Source organism: Macrobrachium rosenbergii, chromosome 12 (assembly GCF_040412425.1).
Source record: "Macrobrachium rosenbergii isolate ZJJX-2024 chromosome 12, ASM4041242v1, whole genome shotgun sequence".
Lineage (NCBI taxonomy): Eukaryota > Metazoa > Arthropoda > Malacostraca > Decapoda > Palaemonidae > Macrobrachium > Macrobrachium rosenbergii.
Window position 1 is genome coordinate 5,663,001 of NC_089752.1, and position 19,407 is coordinate 5,682,407.

A 19,407-nucleotide genomic window follows, 5' to 3' on the forward strand; every position below is an offset into this window, starting at 1 on the left:
TTTTAACCTGTCAACCATAAGCATCTGAGGATTGGCAGCTTATATTCTGTAGAGAATTATAGCCACTAAAATTACCTATTAATTTACTGGGACTTCCTGCAAGCCTTTATGATGCAGTTGTACTTCACTATCTATTGGTCTTCTACCTGTCTGTTCTTCATCCCTTCTCATCTCATGTCCAAACCATCTCTCTGAGAACTCAGTTTTTCTCCAGGCTCCTGATATCCCACCTTGCTACCGATTGCTCATTTTTAATATGAATTTCCCACTGTATAATTGCCTCTTTTCAAAATCTCCTCCATTTTTCTTGTCGGTGTCCAGTTTCTGCTCCACACAGTAATACAAAACTGGCATTGTATACCCATCATAAACCTTCACTCTCCAAAGTAATGAGACATTTTTATTTACCACTGTCTAGTTTCTCTCTCTCCATTTCAGCTACTATCTTTTTTACTGCTCTCTCACCTCCTGTTTTGCAGTCCAATGTATCCCCAAGGTAGAAGTGCTTTACCTCTACTCAGGTTTGGTCATTTATCACTACAGGGTTCTTAACGTCTGTCAACTTTCCATTTGTTTTTTTAAAGACCATCAAAACATTCTTACTCCGTATATGTTTTGTAATCTGAAGACCATCTTGTAGACATAACATGTATTTTAATGGACAGTATGACTGTAAATCAAAGTTGCACTGTAATGAAAAGTCAAACCTGACTGTGGAAGACAAAATGGAAAGGAAAAAAGGTAAAAAGAACCTAAAGATAATTGATCCTCCCACACATCAACAAGGGCTAAAAGTATAGAGGGTCCAAAATTTTAACAAGTGCTGCATAGTAAAAGGTTTTCAACCTTACCTGTCCTTCCTCATCGTAAAAAACTCTCCACAGGTTTACCAGAATGACATACCTGGTTGGCCAAGACAATCATCAAGATCTCTGCTCCCACAACCGATTTAACAAGAAGTACATTGAGGATACGATACCATGGGTAGCACTGTACTGACCCATTCATTTGGTTCTCTGTGCCCTTTTAGATGGGGTTAAGTTATACAAAATGAAGGATGCTAGAAAAACATCTTGCCTGCTTGTTGTCCGAGTTCTTGTTATAAAAACAGGTATATCTGGATCTCAACTAAAAACCTCTGATGCGTGCACTGTTCAACCACCACTGCAAGATGGTTAAGAATGCCATGGATACCATTATTAGCAAGAAGACATACCACCACAGACTGAAAGCTGAAAAGCCAAGGGATGTGTGACTACTTTTGAAGCTTCTCTATATCAGGTACATCTAAACTAAATTGATGAAAAAGCAGACCTATCAATCATGTAGAACCTTCATTCACTGAATATTCAAACAATGAATAACAGCTCTATATGGTTGATAGGTTGGTGATGAAACATAAATATGATATATAAAGTAAAAGTAAATTATCTAAAACATGACAAAATTTAGCATTATTAAGCTGGTTTTGCCCGACACAAGGACAAAAAGCATGAGACTAAGTCTGACCCTTTGCATTCAGAGGCTTATAACATGATCTTCCAGCCCCTAGGCTTTCAACATTGGTCCAACACCTGCAGGTATTAATATGATCAAATCAAATTAGTGGAAAGTAGAAAAAGAAGACTTTTCAAAATGAAAGCAGGCACGTAATTCTAGGAAATATAAGCAACAATGTCCTAATGTGAAAGCAAAAGGAGAACAGACACCTTCAGAAAATGAAAGACAAACAAGATAAATTGTGCAACGAAAAACTCAAAAAACCGATGAAAAGACCCAAGAATGACTAGAGTACAGAAAGAGAGAGACAGGGAAAGCATAGAAACAAAGTACTGAAGAAATGAGGAAATGAGTAGCAAGGAATCGAAATTTGTTGATGGCTAGAAAGCTCTTGGTACCAAAGACAGCAAATGATACAAGAGGAAATCAGAGATTGAAAATATATAAGAAAATTTGATAAGAAAAGCAAAATTGAGTTTTCAGCTCAGGTGAGCTAAAAAAAAGACCCCACTCACAATCATGGGGGACCACCTGATACTAAGATATATGTAGGCTACAACAGCCTAATGCGAAGCAGAAGGGAAAAGATACCTGCGCAAACTGAAGAGTCTTATAAGACAGAGGAGGCATTGAGAAATCATAAAGGGAATGAAAAATTCCAAATGGAAAATGAAAACAGAGGCAGCGAGCATTCGAAGAAAATTCATAAGACAATAAGGAAATGAGAAGCAGGTATCTGAAGTTCTCTGGTGGTCATAAACACAAGTCAAATGTACAGCTGAAGGTTATATTTTCAGATGTTGGAAAATCATCAATGGAACACTGATTTTAAAACAAATTTAGCTTATCAAATATTAATTCCATGTATTTTCACAAACCAATCAATCTCAAAAGGAGCGCCCATCCCCATAAAGCACCGGGGTAACCAAGAAAAACTGATAATACTGTACAACATTTATTTGATTTAGTATAACAGAATATTTTACATAAAATGCTGCTTCTTTTAGGGAATTCGACTTATGAAAAAAGTTCTTGGCTAAGCAAAATCTTACTTTCTGAACCTGTTGATAAAAGAGTACTAATATTTGATAATTTCAAAAATACCTTTCCAATTTTCTGTTTCTTTCAATTATTTTTCAATAATTATAACATTCATATCCAGACATTCACACTTGGAAGCTGTAAATAAATTCTAAAGAATCTTATCAACTTTACAACAAACTGCAAAAGAAACAAATAAAAGTACAAAGGCATAACTTGAAAAACTAAGTTCTTATTTTGACCCCATTCCATATTGCAAATACTTCCATAAGTAATTTCAACTTCTATATCTTAATCAGCCTCATATTTTAATACTGCTTATCTTGTCCTAAGCAGTGATATAACAATACTGCAAACCAAGAGACTTAAAATGTGATAATTAACCTGTTAAGTCACACAACAATTACTCTATCAACTTATTATCCAATCTGTAATAAATTGTGTTTTCCATTCCCCAAGGAATGCGGGCCCTTCAATCATACTACGAAAAATCCTATCAAAAACAATATGCGACAAAAGAGTTAAGTGTCCACTTGGCATACTTAAGCAAAAAAAAACTAAGGTTGCTTGTCCAAACTGGCACTATATCAGCAAAAAGAAAGCAATTATCCAATGAGTAAGAACCAATTATGTTCACACCAGGATGATATGACCTGCATTTTAGAGCAATACTTTAGAAATAACACAAAGAACTCAAGTCAATTTAAAAGAGATGACAATTACGGTACAGTGAGTTCTTCCCATCAGGAAGAACATCCATTACATAAACCTGAGATAAAAGAATATGGCTGTTTCAATAAATACATCACATAAAATGTTACAGAAAGAATTTTGTTGTAACTTGAAAGAAATAAAATGGGACTTATATTACTGATACCTTATCACTCCCACTTTCTTAGTTACACTGGAAATCTTTGGGAAGAAATTTTAGCTCAAGATGCATTTGAATACGACTGCAGATCAAACAAAAGATCAACTTCTGCCTTCTGAAGGATGTCACTTTCCACATCTTTCAAAGCCCACTTATGTTCAGCTATTTCTAAAGCTTCCCACTCAGCTTTGAAAGCGGCTTTTGGATCTTGAGGCATGTTCATGGCAGCTCCTGACATCTGCTCTTCCATAATACGGGCCTGATCAGCCGCTGAAAGAGAAAACAGAAATTTCATTGCCAATACATTTATATTAAATTTAAAATCTATTATTGAAAGATGATTTAGTCAAGAATTGTACTGGGATATCTTGAATCAACAAGGAAATGGTTTATTATAGTATTTTCAATGTATCATATAACCTAATTTTAGTAGATTTTTAGGGAATATCAAACAAAACATAAATGTGACTATGTAATCGAAGACCTGTAGTAATTTATTTCATTAGTTTTCTGAATTCATCAGCTTAAACGGCAAACTATGCTTTGATTTGCGGTTCACAAGTAAATACAGAAAACTATATCAAAAGTCACTAATAAAAATGGCTTTTATTTGCACAGCAATTATAAGTAAAATATGGTGGTTGAAAGAGGTTCAATGAGATGTTGGCAAGCCAATGCTTTAGCATGTTAACAAGTTTATACTGAAGATATGCTTGGAAACATTATCATTAATCTCAGTGTAGATATGAAGTGCTCTGTTGCTGATAAATTCATACAAGACATTATTAAGTCTTTTAACAAAACTGAAACAATAAACACGTGCAACCTCATAAGATTCACTGACTAAATATGCTACCAAAACATTTTTCATACAAACCCATCATTCACAGAACAGCCCTCATTCGCAATTCAATTTTCCCCACACATCTTTTAATTTTTGCAGACATATTAGGCTACATAGCTACAAGCAACTGTTGTGGGCCTTGACACACACACGGATGTGAAGTGTTCACTGTATATGATACATGTGTTTGCAAGAAAAAAAATACTTAAAAGTATAAAAACTTCATCTGGTTTATCACAAACCCATCAGATGCTGGGAAACAGGATGATGGTTACTTACTACCAATGGGTCAAAGGTGCATGTGTGAACAGTTGCTTATAGCTATTTTGCTCCTTTTGTCTACATATATGAGAAGAATACACACCAAGGGACATTCAGACATTGGGGCTCCATAAAAAGGATGGGTTTGTGATGAAACATTTTACATTTAAAGGTAAATATTCTTTCAATCCAACATTACCATTATTTTCTCCAAGTACAAGGGTATAGATTGACCTCAATCCAAATACATTCAGGAAATACCACGAAGCTGACGACACCCATGATGCATCCAAGGACACTAACTCAATTCCTCTTTGCAACATGGGCTTGAATCGTAGAGTGAGTGGGAATGGCACCTTTGCTGAAAGGTTTTCAAGATTTCATCATAAAACACAGTGAAGGTTTTTATATATTGCAAAAGATTAGTTGTATATTCATACACATTTCCTGAAAAAAATGTACAACATGGTAGCAGTGTGATTGTTCATATACCTTGAGAATGATCCTGTCCTGGGTCATTGAACCTTTCAGTTCCTAATATGCTTTGTTGATCAAATATATAAGTAATATTTATGTATTGGTAAATATCACTGCATCAATACTACTATAAAAAAGATTTTCTCCGATGAAATGTACAGGCTGCTAAGTTATTCCTTATGAAAAATATGATAAAAAGAAGTTACTTTTATCAAAACAATAAATAAATTAATGATACTACAATCTCTAAAACTGCATAAACAGCATTTTCCTTGACCCCTTAAAATACACCACTCCCTACATGGCGACAATTCTACTTACTGGTCACAAACCCAGAAAAAGTCCAGTTAATCCAACCACCAATGGCAATCATAGGTACAACATTTGTCAGCTGTCCTTTAAGCATTTCTACCATCATGTTGGGGTCAGTCATAGGCTGTGGTGCTGCTGGTCTTTTCACATTTTTCAGGTAACCTAAAAAAAAAATAAACAAAATCTTAATTTAAAATTTCTTATACAAAGAATTAAGAACACACTGACAAAAATTATTTGGTTTTAATGAACATCCACAATTAGTTCCTTGTTTTACTGTTGAAAGTACATGGGCATGGGGGCTACCCACTCACCTGTCAGCTTGCTCCCACTTTTACCTTTGGCTACAGAGACAAATACGTGGTAATAAGAAGTAGGCTGACAGTGTAACTCCTTTATTAAAATGTTTTGAGATAATGCCAAAAAATAAAAATCTGCATTTTGTAAATACACCAAAATTATCTGGGTAGGATGATGAATTTTTTTGTGTACGTACTTTTCCACATCAGGAAGTATGTAAATAAGAAAATTCTGCATGATCAAATGAAAAACATGCCCATTGAAAATCAAAACAGACCAGTCCCAAGATATCTGATTGTTTACACTACATACCGTTGTTATGAGTAAATTGCAAGGACTCCTATATTTTAATGTCTTCCCAAAGCAAACCAGTGCCCTGGAGAGTCAAAAGTAAGGTATACTGTAAATCCCAAGTGATGAGTTACCAACAGATGAGTGGGTAATAACTGGCCATTTACCTGCTGGTCACCAATTCATATCCAAGTTACCAAGCTTCAACAACCATTTCCAATTGGCACAAGAGATACAGTACTCATATTTAAAAGACTGTTGTAAAATACAATCAGGTTTTAGTCATGAATGAACAGAATAACATTTTATGATGGTACTAATCCCATACCTTGATGAAATAACTATACTATATGCTAATTCTAGTATTTACTCAATAAATGTACAGTAAGTCTAGCTTTATTTCCAAAACAGTTTATTTCAATTATTTATTGATTCATTCATGATGTATTTCCCAATAATGACACTTACACTGAATTTAGAATTTTATACCTATGTAAGTTTGAGCTAGACACTGTAAAAGCTACTACTTATTTTGGAGTCCCTCAGTAATGCTAACACTGTATGTGGTATTATCAGTGGTTACACAATTAAGTGTGTAACTGTTACTGACCTGCTAAATAAAAAATAAAAAATCATGGTACAGCCACAGGTAATATTTGCTTCTCCATATCATGAGATACTTTACCCTGCTGAGGCGAGGGTAACACGTGAAAAGCAGGATTTTGCATTAGTCAACCTACATCACCATACTGACAAGTAAACAAAAAATGAGAGTGAAAATGCTTCTTTGGAGGGACTGTAGATAACACAATACTGTGCTCTGGAAAGTCTGGGGTGCTTGTAATGATGTCAGTATTAAAGGCAATCCTGTCCTATTTTGACAGTAATTGTCAAGAAATGCTGCCCACATACAGGCATGTCTAATACAGGAGCACCTAAACTTAACAAGACACTTTGTGGTTGGGCTTTCTGTTAGGTAATAAAGTTTTAAGTAATAAAGTTTTAAGGAACAAAGACCCCGTACTATAGCCTGTATTTTGGTATTTTCCAGATACATATCTTACAGCTAAAAGCAAATGTACAAAGCTTCCAACCTAAACTAACCTGTACTTTAAATATTACATTCAATTTATGAGATTTATTTAGAAATGTATGACATCTAAAATGGTAACAAGCAAAAAATAATGGTAATAAAGTAGCTGATAAGTACAGAAGTCCATTATGTTTCAGTGTTACTTTATATGTATCCCCAAACATTCAAATAATACATCAACACTTGTTTTTAAGTTATCAACAGATGAATATTGTAAACAATGGTTTTCTATTTCAAACAAACATACTGCAGACTCAACGAGTACGACATTAAGATGATAATGCAGTACTTACCTGATTCTTCATTATTGAAAAAGTGTCTTCTCATCAGGAAAGACTGCTTTGGGAGGTACTTTCCATTCTCCCGCAACATTCTTGCTCTTATCATGGCTTGGCTGGAAAGCAGATATAATACAGCGCAACAATTACATGGACTAAAGGAGGCATGACAATTGTTATAAAAAGTATAAAGAGTATACACTTGGTGAATATTGTTTGGTTATTATTCAATGTACTGTACTTTAAAGCTATGTACAGGATTTATTACACAATCTTTTCAGCACATTCTACTCTCATGAGTATTTCCTCAACTGCTGGCAAAACATTCGAAAAACCATTACTCGAGTCATATGATGAGGAAAGAAAACAATTGCACTGACCATCTGAACTTACGAAAAACAGTACAGTACAGTAATTAGAATAATAGCAGAGTATTTATATTATATGGTGAATAAATTTCTTGCCAGGATGTAATTTTGTAATGGTGATGGATGAAGGATAATGACTTATTTTTTGTTGTTATCTTTCATTATTCTGGTTATCCGTTACATTTAAATTTTACCAGACTATACCAGCTACATTGTACTACTGTATGAATTCTCCTTTGTTTAACCTAACAAAAAGACAGTTTGAGAAATTTCTTGCCTGCACTCCATTCCTTTACAGTGTGTGATAGCAAGTCATTGGGGTTGTGATGAATCAGGGCTAGTTTTAACTTGTTTACCATAAAACGATCTATCAAAGTCTCACCAAATGCTTTCATCATTGGTGAAAAGCATAAGAATATTTTCTGTTTTTTAGGCTGGAAAGGGATGGGTATGTCTTTGCCAGTTATTTGTATACATTATTAGTTTGTGAAGACTACTTTAAGTAGTATAATAATGTTATAAGTTTGAATGCATGAATAATAAGCAACTAGAGTTATATTGTCAAAACCCTGATTCAGTTTTGATGGAAAGATAATGCCCACTTATAAAAAATTTGGATGTATAGATGCTCTGAAAAAATTAAGCTTACTTAATACGAAAGTGCTTCAAATGGATAAACATACATACATTTTTCTGATCCTTTCTGGGTATGAGTTTGACAATTTTGAAAATAAATGTGAAGAACATCATATTTGTGCGTGGAATTTCTAAAAAAAAAAAGTGATTATATACTAAGGAAGCTGTGATTTCAAATGTGAATGGGGTTTTCCAATAGCTTTTGATGTATTCTGAGAAATTTGACAAATATTAATGTTGAAAATTGTTGCTTTAGCTTATTTCACAATATCGTTTACCTGGCAATAATTGAAGAATCACAGCAGAAATAAGTCAAGGACAGAAAACAATCAAAGTGTGCAGTCAACAAAATATTGTTTCTTAAATGCACTGAGTCCTAGGTAACTAGTTAAGGGGAAGTGGATATGGTTTTACAAACCCCTGCTGGCAGGTAGAGTAATATGCCTTAGGTTAGGTTAGTATTCATCCCTATATTTCACTCTATGATTACTAACACCCTAGGTCAGATTAAGGGGGGTTTGCCCTTGGTTTGGTAAGACCCAAAACCTTAGGTTAGGATGCAACCCTGCATTTCACTAGATTTCATAGTTCCCCTCAGAAAAAACCACCATTTCTTTCTGTGGTAGCTGATTTTTGTAGGTTCTGGGTTTGTAAATGGGTTAATCAACCTTACTGGAGGATTTTAAGGGGATTCTTCATATTTTTACATAATTTTACATAATGTACTTCTATATAAATCAAAACGATTATTATTTGTGTTTTTTAAACCCTAATATGGAAAATTCGATGTGAAACTCTTCTACAGAATTACCCATACCTATGTTTATTATTAATTTTTGTAGGTTCTTCCACAAGCATAAAAGGAAAATTGCAAATTCAGGATAATATGCATTTTCCCTTGGTATAAAAACCTGGTATCTTTTATATATCTACTGTACACCACAGCTACAGTGAAAGCTGATTCCATCACTGAAGCTGTGTAACTAGTCCATCACTAAGGATGAAGACTTCCTGGTGCTCAGAAAACTGTACAGTAAATAAGTTGTCCCGATTGTTAGAATGTTGATTCTCAACTTTCCTTTTTGAAAAGTCAGGAGGTACCCAGTGTCAACCTATTCCAAAGAGAGAGACCCACCTTGGTTGAAATTTGCCTCCAGAACAGCTGAAGAGAGCACACAAGTGTTTCAAGACCAGATTTGGGAACTGATGTGAGAGGAAGGTCAATGTCCTTTCCCCACACTGACAGCCTCCAAAACTTCACCTGATCTTTGTAAGACACACAAGAAAAGGCAAAGGCTGCTATCGCGTTGAACCACTATAAACATGGTGATGTTTGGAATGACGCCATGGTAACCCTCTCCATGGCTCACACTTGGCAGCCTAGAAGGGGATCCCTCCTGCATAAAAGCATTCCTAGAGGAGACTGACAAGTCCATCTGTGTCGGGGGAGCTCAAGCCCTCTAGGGTGTAGTGCTTCTGCTGACACATCACAGGCAAGCTTGGAAGAACAACAGGAGGCGAGTTCTACAATTGGGAAATCAAAGCATCAACCTCCTCAGGAGTGCCCTACGCAAACAGAACCCAAGCAACTGAAATGGCAGTGAAGCCTCCAGGGCCAAACTGGAGGCATGCTCAACGAAGGACAAGGTATAAGGAGCTGCCCTGGCCACTTCCCCATGACCATTGTGCTCTTGAATGAGTCCTATGACCTCTCTAACATGGATTGATGTGGTTTCATGGGCAAGGGACCCTTGGGTCCTACAAATTCATAAACAGAAAAGGAGGAAGAAGATGGTGCCAAATGGCATCAATGATTAGAGTACAGTTCCAGACACAATGTCACATAGGCATTAGTTAAGTTAGGGGAGGTAACGTAAGGTTAGGCTGCATCTATGGATTCACTCTAAGACTTTCAGCAATCTAGGTCAGGTTAGGCAGGGAAGGGATGGCCTTAATCAAGTAAGGACCCAGTGTCCTAAGTTGAGTTTGGTTCAGGACCTTCTTAAGTATGATGGCCTTGTTACATATTTCTCTTTGATAATCTAATGTTTTATGATTGATAGAAATACAGGTTGACCATCCAACTATGCAGAAACAGGTCCTAGCCTAGATTAGCCACTTTGCCGGATTGATTTATTAGGCTAGAATACACGAAACACAGTAGCTAAGCACCTCATGTTTGGATTGGGAAAAGACAATTATCAAATACAGGTAGTGCTCGAACTCGATAATGAGATATATTTCGAGTTTATGATGGGGTTAGCAATTAATACTGATACGAAAATATTTAGGAAATATTTTTAGATTTCACAGCAGCGCAGGCAGCGAGAGACCAACATACAATAGACCAACTTCTTTTCCTCCATCTCTTTATTCCATCTGCTAGTTAAAAAAGTAAAAGAGAATGATAAAAGTATTGTTAGTAACGTTATACTCTTGCGTAAATGCATACAACCATAAACAACCAAACGGGAAACTGTTGTTTTGCTAATAATCGTATTGGATAACAACTGTTGTACTTGTATTTCAACCATTGTACGGTAATACACAATTACTGTAGTTATGTTACAAGTGACGTGTACTGTACAATAAGATGATATATTTTTTACACTATACCCTTGTTACTTTGGAGAAAAGATCGGCAGGAAATATTGCTACAGGTTAAGCTGCAGGTGTAGCTGAAGCTGAGAAAACAATATTCAAGCTAATAATGACTTAAATTATCGTGTGCATCGGCAAAATGAAACTCGACCGTAAATAAAACTGAGAGTATGTATTTTAATCAAAACTACTGGGCATGAAAGAACACAAATTACTACTGTTTTCACGCAATAAAAGATAAATTTTATGATGAAATCAAATCAGAAAATAGCTTAACAGAATCTTGGTTTTTTTACTCAAAAAAAAAAAAAAAAACCATGCCCCTAAAACAGCCAGCCGCGATTCCAAACGTCATGTATCACTAAATTAATTTCTACCTATTTAACTTATTTCAACTTAAAAACACTTCGTAAACGAAAAATATCCTTCCCAAATTAAAGTATCCATATTAATTTACTTAAAAAAGCGCTTTACTTAAATGCAGAAATAAACACTGCAATACTGTTCCCAAAACAAAACATTGATCTTAATTTATAATACAATTGGAAACAACGTAGTAAAGCATAACTTTTAAAAGATCCACGAAAAAGATGCACATTTGTTATGTTGATGTTTGTATAATACTGTTAATATGTGAATAGAGTTCAGTATAATGTAGGCTAGGCTACCAGTTTGTTGATGCAGCACACTTCGAAGCAACCAGCAAGCGAGTTAGCGCAGCGACCCGGGAAATTTTGAAAATCAGTGCGGAAACATTGGAAATTACTCTGGCCGAAATTTGTGCGGATTACTGATTGTTCGGACTACTGATTGCCGGATTAGTGATGGTCAACCTGTTCTCAGCCATGTATGTTTCAGATTGGGGTAATTCTGTGGAAGAACTCTACACTGAGATATTATTTATTTATGAAATTTTCTAACTGAACATATTAAAAGGGTGTATATGATGCAGTACACGTACAGGTGAGATAACTTGAAAAATTTACTGAAATGGTGAGAAAAATTTACTGTCTGTTGTTTAGGTTTTCGTGTTAATCACCGAGGGGCTGGTACTAAAAACTTAAAACAAAAAAAGGTAAATTTCCCACATCATTTCAGTAAATTTTTCAAGTTATCTCATCTGTGCTGCAGCTTTCACAACTGTAGTTCAGTAAAAAAATTTAATTACAATATCTTAAAATTACCAGACTGGTACCTTAATCTTATTGTTTATGCATTTTAAACCATTCCTATAAGTGTTATTCACCTGCTCTTGGTTTCATCGCCTAAAAACTCATTTACCAAAGGAGCGTAGCCGATCTGTCATGAAATGAATCTATCACAGTTCCCTAATACCAAACTACCTACTTCTCTTCCAGCCATTCGAGCTTTCCTATGTTTGGTAGGATTACCTGGTTTTCTTCTGAGGGGAATTACTAGGTGAGCTGCACTATCACAAGAGGGCCCAGGTCCTACCAATTTTTTTTTCAATTCCAAGTAACCCTATAATAGGCAAATATCTTACATATTTGGCTAGCCACACCACCTAAGCCTAGCCTAGGATTAGCGATGAAACACATTGAACAGGGTTTTATCTACAGTAGGACACACAGGAATGGATCCTAACTACCTACTGTAGGACACACAGAAATGGGTCCCAACTACTGTAGGACACACAGGAATGGTTCCCAACTATTATAGGACACACAGAAATGAGTCCTCACAACCACAGGGCACACAGGAATGGATCCTAACTACCATAGAACATGCAGGAACGGGGCCTAACTACTGTAGGACACACAGGAATGGCTCCTAAATACAGGACAAAAAAATGGGTCCTAATTAACGTAAGACACACAGGAATGAGTCCTAACTACTGCAGGACACAGGAAGGGATCCCAACTACTGTAGGATGCAGAAACATGTCCTAGCCTAATTAACGTAACACACAGGAATGGATCCTAACTAGTCTAGCATTGGACAAACAGAAACGGGTTTAATTACTGCAGGACACAGGGATGGATCCTAACTACCGTAGGACACAATGGAATGGATCCTAACCACCGTAGGAAACAAATAGATCCTAACTACCGTAGGACACAACAGGAATGGATCCTAACTACCGTAGGAAACAGAAATGGATCCTAACTACCATAGGACACACAGGAATGGATCCTAACTACCGTAGGACACACAGGAAAGGATCCTAACTACCGTAGTAGGAAACATGGATCCTAACTACTGTAGTAGGAAACAGAAATGGATCCTAACTACCCTAGTAGGAAACAGAAATGGATCCTAACTACCGTAGTAGGAAACAGAAATGGATCCTAACTACATCATAGAACAAACAGAAATGGATCCTAACTACCGTAGTAGGAAAACAGAAATGGATCCTAACTACCGTAGTAGACAAACAGAAATGGATCCTAACTATCCTAGTAGGAAACAGAAATGGATCCTAACTACCATAGTAGGAAACAGAAATGGATCCTAACTACCGTAGTAGGAAACAGAAATGGATCCTAACTACCCTAGTAGGAAACAGAAATGGATCCTAACTACCGTAGTAGGAAACAGAAATGGATCCTAACTACATGGTAGGAAAAAGAAATGGATCCTAACTATCGTAGGACACACAGAAATGGACCCTAAAACTAACCATAGTAGGAAACAGAAATGGATCCTAACTACCGTGGTAGGAAAAGAAATGGATCCTAACTACCGTAGGGCACACAGAAATGGACCCTAACTACCGTAGTAGGAAAATGGATCTAAATGGATCCTAACTACCGTGGTAGGAAAAAGAAATAGATCCTAACTACCGTAGGACACACAGAAATGGACCCTAACTACCGTAGTAGGAAACAGAAATGGATCCTAACTACCGTGGTAGGAAACAGAAATAGATCCTAACTACCGTAGGACACACAGAAATGGACCCTAACTACCGTAGTAGGAAACATAAATGGATCCTAACTACCATAGTAGGAAACAGAAATGAGTCTTAACTACCGTAAGGTACCCTACGTTGATCCATCCCACTCACCTGTCTTGCACTTGCTGCAGATCTACTTTCTTTTGCGTTGATATGAGAACGCTAACATAATGTCTGACTATTCCGCACAGAAATGTGATTAGCACAATGGGTAAAAACACCCATATTCTTATATCCGAATCCAGCAATAACTCCTGCCATGGTTTACTATCGGAGATGATGTTGGACTGTCATTCATTGGCGAATCACAGACATGAGATTTAAAATCTAGAATGAGGAGTGAATTGCAAATAACGAAGATTATGGTCATACAAAAATGGCAACTATTCAAATATTCAATCAAAATTTCACTATACTTCGTTTCTTTTGATGCAGATGCATGAATGAATGAATGATTATATGAAATTTATGCCAAATGACCCAGCGCTGGAGCCGAGGAAGCAATTCAGTGCCATTGATACAAGATTTTGAGTATTTTGAAAGTACTGTGTACAAATTGGGCAATTCAGTGCCACTGATACAAGATTTTGAGTATTTTGAAAGTACTGTGTACAAATTGGGCACTCATACTCGTTTTATGACAGATTAAGAAAAGGAGGACCCTTGTTAAGTACATTCCAATTTTGTATAGAATGACTGGCTTGTGACTTGTAAAAGAGAGGCACGAGAAAAAAAATTAAGCTATTTTTAGATGGCACCCATTTTTATTTCTCCAGAAGCGGGATCACGAATACAAATGAAAAAGTAAATCATGATTTTACTAGTGTTACTAAATGGATGGCATTTAACGACAGAAACAAAACTATGTTGATGGGGAAGAAAAACAACGTAGGCAACCTTGGTGACATTGAGATGAATGTTTATAATAGTCTAGTCCAGATTACTGGTACAGTGCGTGACCTACTATAGGTGTACCGCTGTACTGTAACTGACCACTGTGCAAGGGATACTGGTTTCATCTAAGAAATGTCACCCTTGTTAAAAATATCTTGATGAGTGCTCTATGAAGACACTTGTAATTGATTGTAGTATTAACTCTGTGTATCATAAGCTACCTAAAGATACAACTTAGGAATCTGTAAAATAATATCCGCAAAGAGCTGCAAGCTAGAATAATGATTAGAATAGTTATCTGACATCATCACTTGATCTTAAGTGGAAAAATAAAGTCCGCAGTAGTATGTATGTACGAGTATATTGCTATATAGAGGAAGCTTTCGCCAGTTTGATCTGTTGGCGTCTTCAGCCAACTGATCAAGTTGGCGAAACCTTCCTGTACAAAGCAATATACTCGTACATACATACTACTGCGGACTTTATTTTTCCAATGATTAGAATATGTGTTATAACTCATCAAGCTGTCGAGAGTTTTGTATTCAACAGCAGTTAAAAGATTTTCATTGCAGAATGAAGGCAAGGAATGGAGGTACACAAGGCTAGCTATCTACTGTATGCTCTCGGGTAATCAAGATGTCGATTTTAGAACCTTCACATGTCTAGTCCTATGACTGTACACAGTGTACAGTTGTTGTTTCAGATTTAGCTGGCCTTGTGCCAGCACGGGCTCTTGGTCTTAGAGTAGCCCGTAAACAGTGTACAAATGGTTCCTTCTTGATATTAGGAGACATGAAAATATCAAGTCTTTAAAGAAAAAATTGAAAACTCTCATTTTCTGAGTGTTATGACAGTGTGCATTTGACAATTAACGTGCAGTAGGCTGTATGACTCTCTGAATATCTGCTAAAGTATTTGTCGAATGAATTTGTAGGTCGTCATAGAGCGTCTTCGGTTGAGTGGGACAAGAAGGCAATTCGATCTTTTATTATTATTATTTTTGTTCTTATGAATATACAGTATGGTTTCACCCAAGTGGGGTGAGGATTGGCCTCTTCGAGGACTCAGAGTCACGGAGCACTGAACACTAACGCCTACTTCTCTCTCTCATATACGCACACACACACACACACACACACACACACACGCTTGCTGAGACCCACAACAGTCGCTTAACAACTGTCAGAGTCACGTTGGATTTTTAGGGAACGCGCCCGTACGTTCTCCTGGTTAAGTTCGGGATTCTAGCACTGGCAGTCCACTTGTGAGCTTTAAGTTCTACGCCCCAAGTTACAAGGGTAGAGCGAGAGAGCATTTCTTCCATATCAGTAACGATCTAAGCAACTTCCGTCTGTCTGTCTGGGATATTGTATAAAACATATTTCTCTTCGTGCTTAAAAAAATTGGAACATCTAAGTTTTTAAAACGGCAAATCAACAAGTTTGAATTTTTGAGTCTTAAGAAATTGTCTCTTTTCATTAAAGATATATCTCTTAAATACATTGTCTATCCTACGCTGTGGAATGCGAAGAGTAATGAGAATGGATTCCATATCTCAGTCTTTGGGTAATGTCAAAATTTTGTGCACAGAATAAATCCTTGATATTGACTCTGTCAACATTATGACTAACACCAGTTTGAACAAGTCTGGATTTTTCGTCAACCTCAGAGAGAGACTGCAAGGATGGGGGTGGGGTTGTAGCTGCTACAATTTGCACTTTCATAACTATCTGGAATATCATACTGCCCGATTTGCGGGCATTTGGATTAATACTTCATGACTAATAAAAAAGGTACGCGTTTTGGTAAAAAGGTATCTGAATATATTTTTGAAAAAGAGAAAATTCACCAAGGTCTTTCCCACTCCCAGCTCTTCAGGAAATAAACTGAAAGTAACTGCTAGGTCCACCATTAACTCAGTTAAGATGAATGAGGTGTACAGAACCTCCACATATACCAGTACCAGAATAATACAAATTACAAAAATACCACTCTAAAGCCGCTGCTTTATGGAGTAGTAGAAGCATGCGGTATCTAAAAGAATTTCCACATTTCTGGAAGTTGACTTAATCTCATGACGCAAATCTCCTTGAAGGTGTCAATAAATAATATTCATTTGTACGCGTGGAACACTGATGGTCCTTCATTCTCAAATACTCAGATATCATGTATAGGAAAAGTAAAATAAGTATTTGTTAACAAAAGGAGGAAGGAAACCACTTTTGGAAGTATCGAACCAAACCAAGTCTTTTTTTTCTACTCCACTCCGATACTATTCAGGTCGGTATTAATTGCATCAAACCGAGAATATTTTCCGGAAAGATATGAAAGGGGAAGAAAGATGTTATGTGTAGACTTTATTTTACGTGGCTAAGAACCAATTGGTTAACTAGCAACGGGACCTACGGCATATTGTGGAATCCGAACCACATTATAGCGAGAAGTGAATTTCTATCAGCAGAAATATATTCCTCTTAGTCTTCATTGGCCGGTCGGAGATTCGAACTCGCGGCCAGCAGAGTGCTAGCTGAGAACGGAACCCACTCGCCCAACGAGAAACACCTCCGCTATTAAGCAGTGAATTATGTACCTTGTAGTTAGCTGAATGAGGAGGGGTGTAGCCTGGTCAAGGTGAAAAAAAGTTACAGAGCTTGCAACCTGTGTGTGTGTGTGTGTGTGCGTGTGTGTCGTGTCAAGACATGGAAATATCCTAAATATCTAGATCTCTCCCTGAGTCACAAGTTCTTCGTTGGACTGGTCGGTTCCGTTCTCGGCTAGCACTCTGCAGGGCCCGCGTTCGAATCACCGACCGACCAATGAAGAATTAGAGGAATTTATTTCTGGTGACAGAAATTCATTTCTCGGTATAATGTGGTTCGGATTCCACAATAAGCTGTAGGTCCCGTTGCTAGGTAACCAACTGGTTCTTAGCCACGTAAAATAAGTCTAATCGTTCGGGCCAGCCCTAGGAGAGCTGTTAATCAGCTCAGTTGGTCTGGTTAAACTAAGCTATACTTAACTTTCTCCGAGTCACATCATGCGTTGTTCAGTTAGGAGGACTTGAATTCAATGTGTTAGAATGATGTACCTCCAATTAGAGGTACACCATTCTTAGCTTAAGAGGAGGTATGGAGATGAAGTCATCACACGCAAAATGGACAATGTCCGCACAGACTTGAAGAACATTAGCAAATTTCCTTTGAAAAGGAGGCAGGTTATGGCGATACACTCCACAGTGCTAATACCATTTGACTTAATTACCGTATTTTTATTTTCTGCACTCTGTTGCATATTTATCTTTTTTAAAAGGTGAAAATTTACAACTCTCCTGACAACGCTGTACAGAAGGCAGGTGTTTCACTGACAAAAGGAAGAAGAAGAGGAGGAAGTGCTTCTTGACCAAAGTCAAGAGAGTTGTTTGCAGTTGTTTGTGCTTGTGGCTGCCTCGCCTCCTGCGGTCGAAGTTTACCTCTGTCGTGCCTGGCATAGACCGTGGTGTGCGGGTTGCTTTATCGCGTATCGAGTTCTGTTATTGTGAATACTGACTTTCATAGAATGCATTCCGATTATTCTGAGGACGATGAATCTGATCGCGCGCTGAAATGTGAAGATGGTTAAGGACAGGCAGTAAGGCCTCTTGTTAGCGTTCCGCAGTTAGCCAAAAGGTAAGCTAAGATCTTAATTTACTCTTGGAAACATCTCCAATGACGTTAAAGTTTTTGGGAAGTGTCGGTGTCACAGTCAGAGGAATACATTAGGGAAATATTAACCTGGTTTGTGCAAATGACCTATATACGACCCCGTTCTATAAAAATTTAGGCGTTGGCAATACTGGTGTTGAAAGGATTGTTATCTAGGCTTCCTTTTTCTAATATTCAAAAAACTTTTTGTTGTTGCTTCATGTGTAAGGGAGACAAAAACTTACGAGCTTGAATATTTTTGAGGGGAAAGACACGATATTAAAAAGTACAAAAGTAGCCTAGCATAGGCCTACTACAGATATTGGAAGTTTCTTTGTCTACAGCATATAAAATACCATTCAGAAACTTAATCTGGATCAGTTTTCGTGTAGCCCGGCGGCTGGTCATCTAGGTTCAGTAGCCCTCAGCGTTACAGGGTTCCGTGAATTTTCGTGTTGCAGTGTTCAAGTAATTTTTATGATTGCTGGGGCTGTAACTAAAGTATTTCCGGGCTTCGTGCTTTTTTTTTTCGTGTAACAGCGGTTTCGGCAAGTAAATGTTACAGGGGGTACCGTAATATTTTGTGTTACAAGGATTCTGTACTTTAATTGTTAAGCGTGTCCATGGGTTCACGTGTCGCCAGGAATCCCATAATTCTACGTGACTGCAAACGTCAAATGGTAGTGTTAGCAGGGAAAAAACATTGTAATATTCGTGTAGTGTCCCAACCCCTTTGCTGTCATTAACAACAAAATCGAATTGGGATGAAAAATACTTTATTAGTTTTCTGTGTAATGGAATTAACAGTAGAGTGTCATACTTTCAGCCATTAATACACTAATGGTCTAGTTAAAAACAGATGTATGGTTCTTAGAACAAGTGCATTTTGTGTTGATTAATAGAACTGATGTATATCCATATCAGACCAAGCAGAAACTGACCACTAAATCATTTTCATGAAGCTATACAACCTATGAGCTGCCCACGTGCCCATTTAGATACCCCGGAGTATGTTAATGAACCCCATGAAGTTTTGGAAATGA

General features: G+C 37.0%; 1 protein-coding gene and 1 long non-coding RNA gene across 2 annotated transcripts in view; one reads left to right on the top strand and one right to left on the bottom strand.

Moving 5' to 3' along the window:
* Positions 1–2,442: 2,442 nt before the first annotated feature.
* Positions 2,443–14,105, bottom strand: EMC3 (ER membrane protein complex subunit 3). The gene is made up of 5 exons (XM_067113391.1): positions 13,902–14,105; positions 7,284–7,384; positions 5,316–5,468; positions 4,717–4,878; positions 2,443–3,682 (listed from the first exon to the last, which is right to left on the bottom strand). The coding sequence occupies exons 2-5, from the start codon at positions 7,375–7,377 to the stop codon at positions 3,474–3,476; spliced, it is 618 nt and encodes a 205-aa protein (XP_066969492.1). The 5' UTR covers positions 7,378–7,384; positions 13,902–14,105; the 3' UTR covers positions 2,443–3,473.
* A 4,108-nt stretch (positions 14,106–18,213) lies between these two features.
* Positions 18,214–19,407, top strand: part of LOC136844363 (uncharacterized) — a 263,377-nt gene continuing 262,183 nt past the window's right edge. Inside the window, exon 1 of the long non-coding RNA XR_010854833.1 lies at positions 18,214–18,349. This is a non-coding gene — a long non-coding RNA (uncharacterized lncRNA). The remainder of the gene's footprint in view (positions 18,350–19,407) is intronic.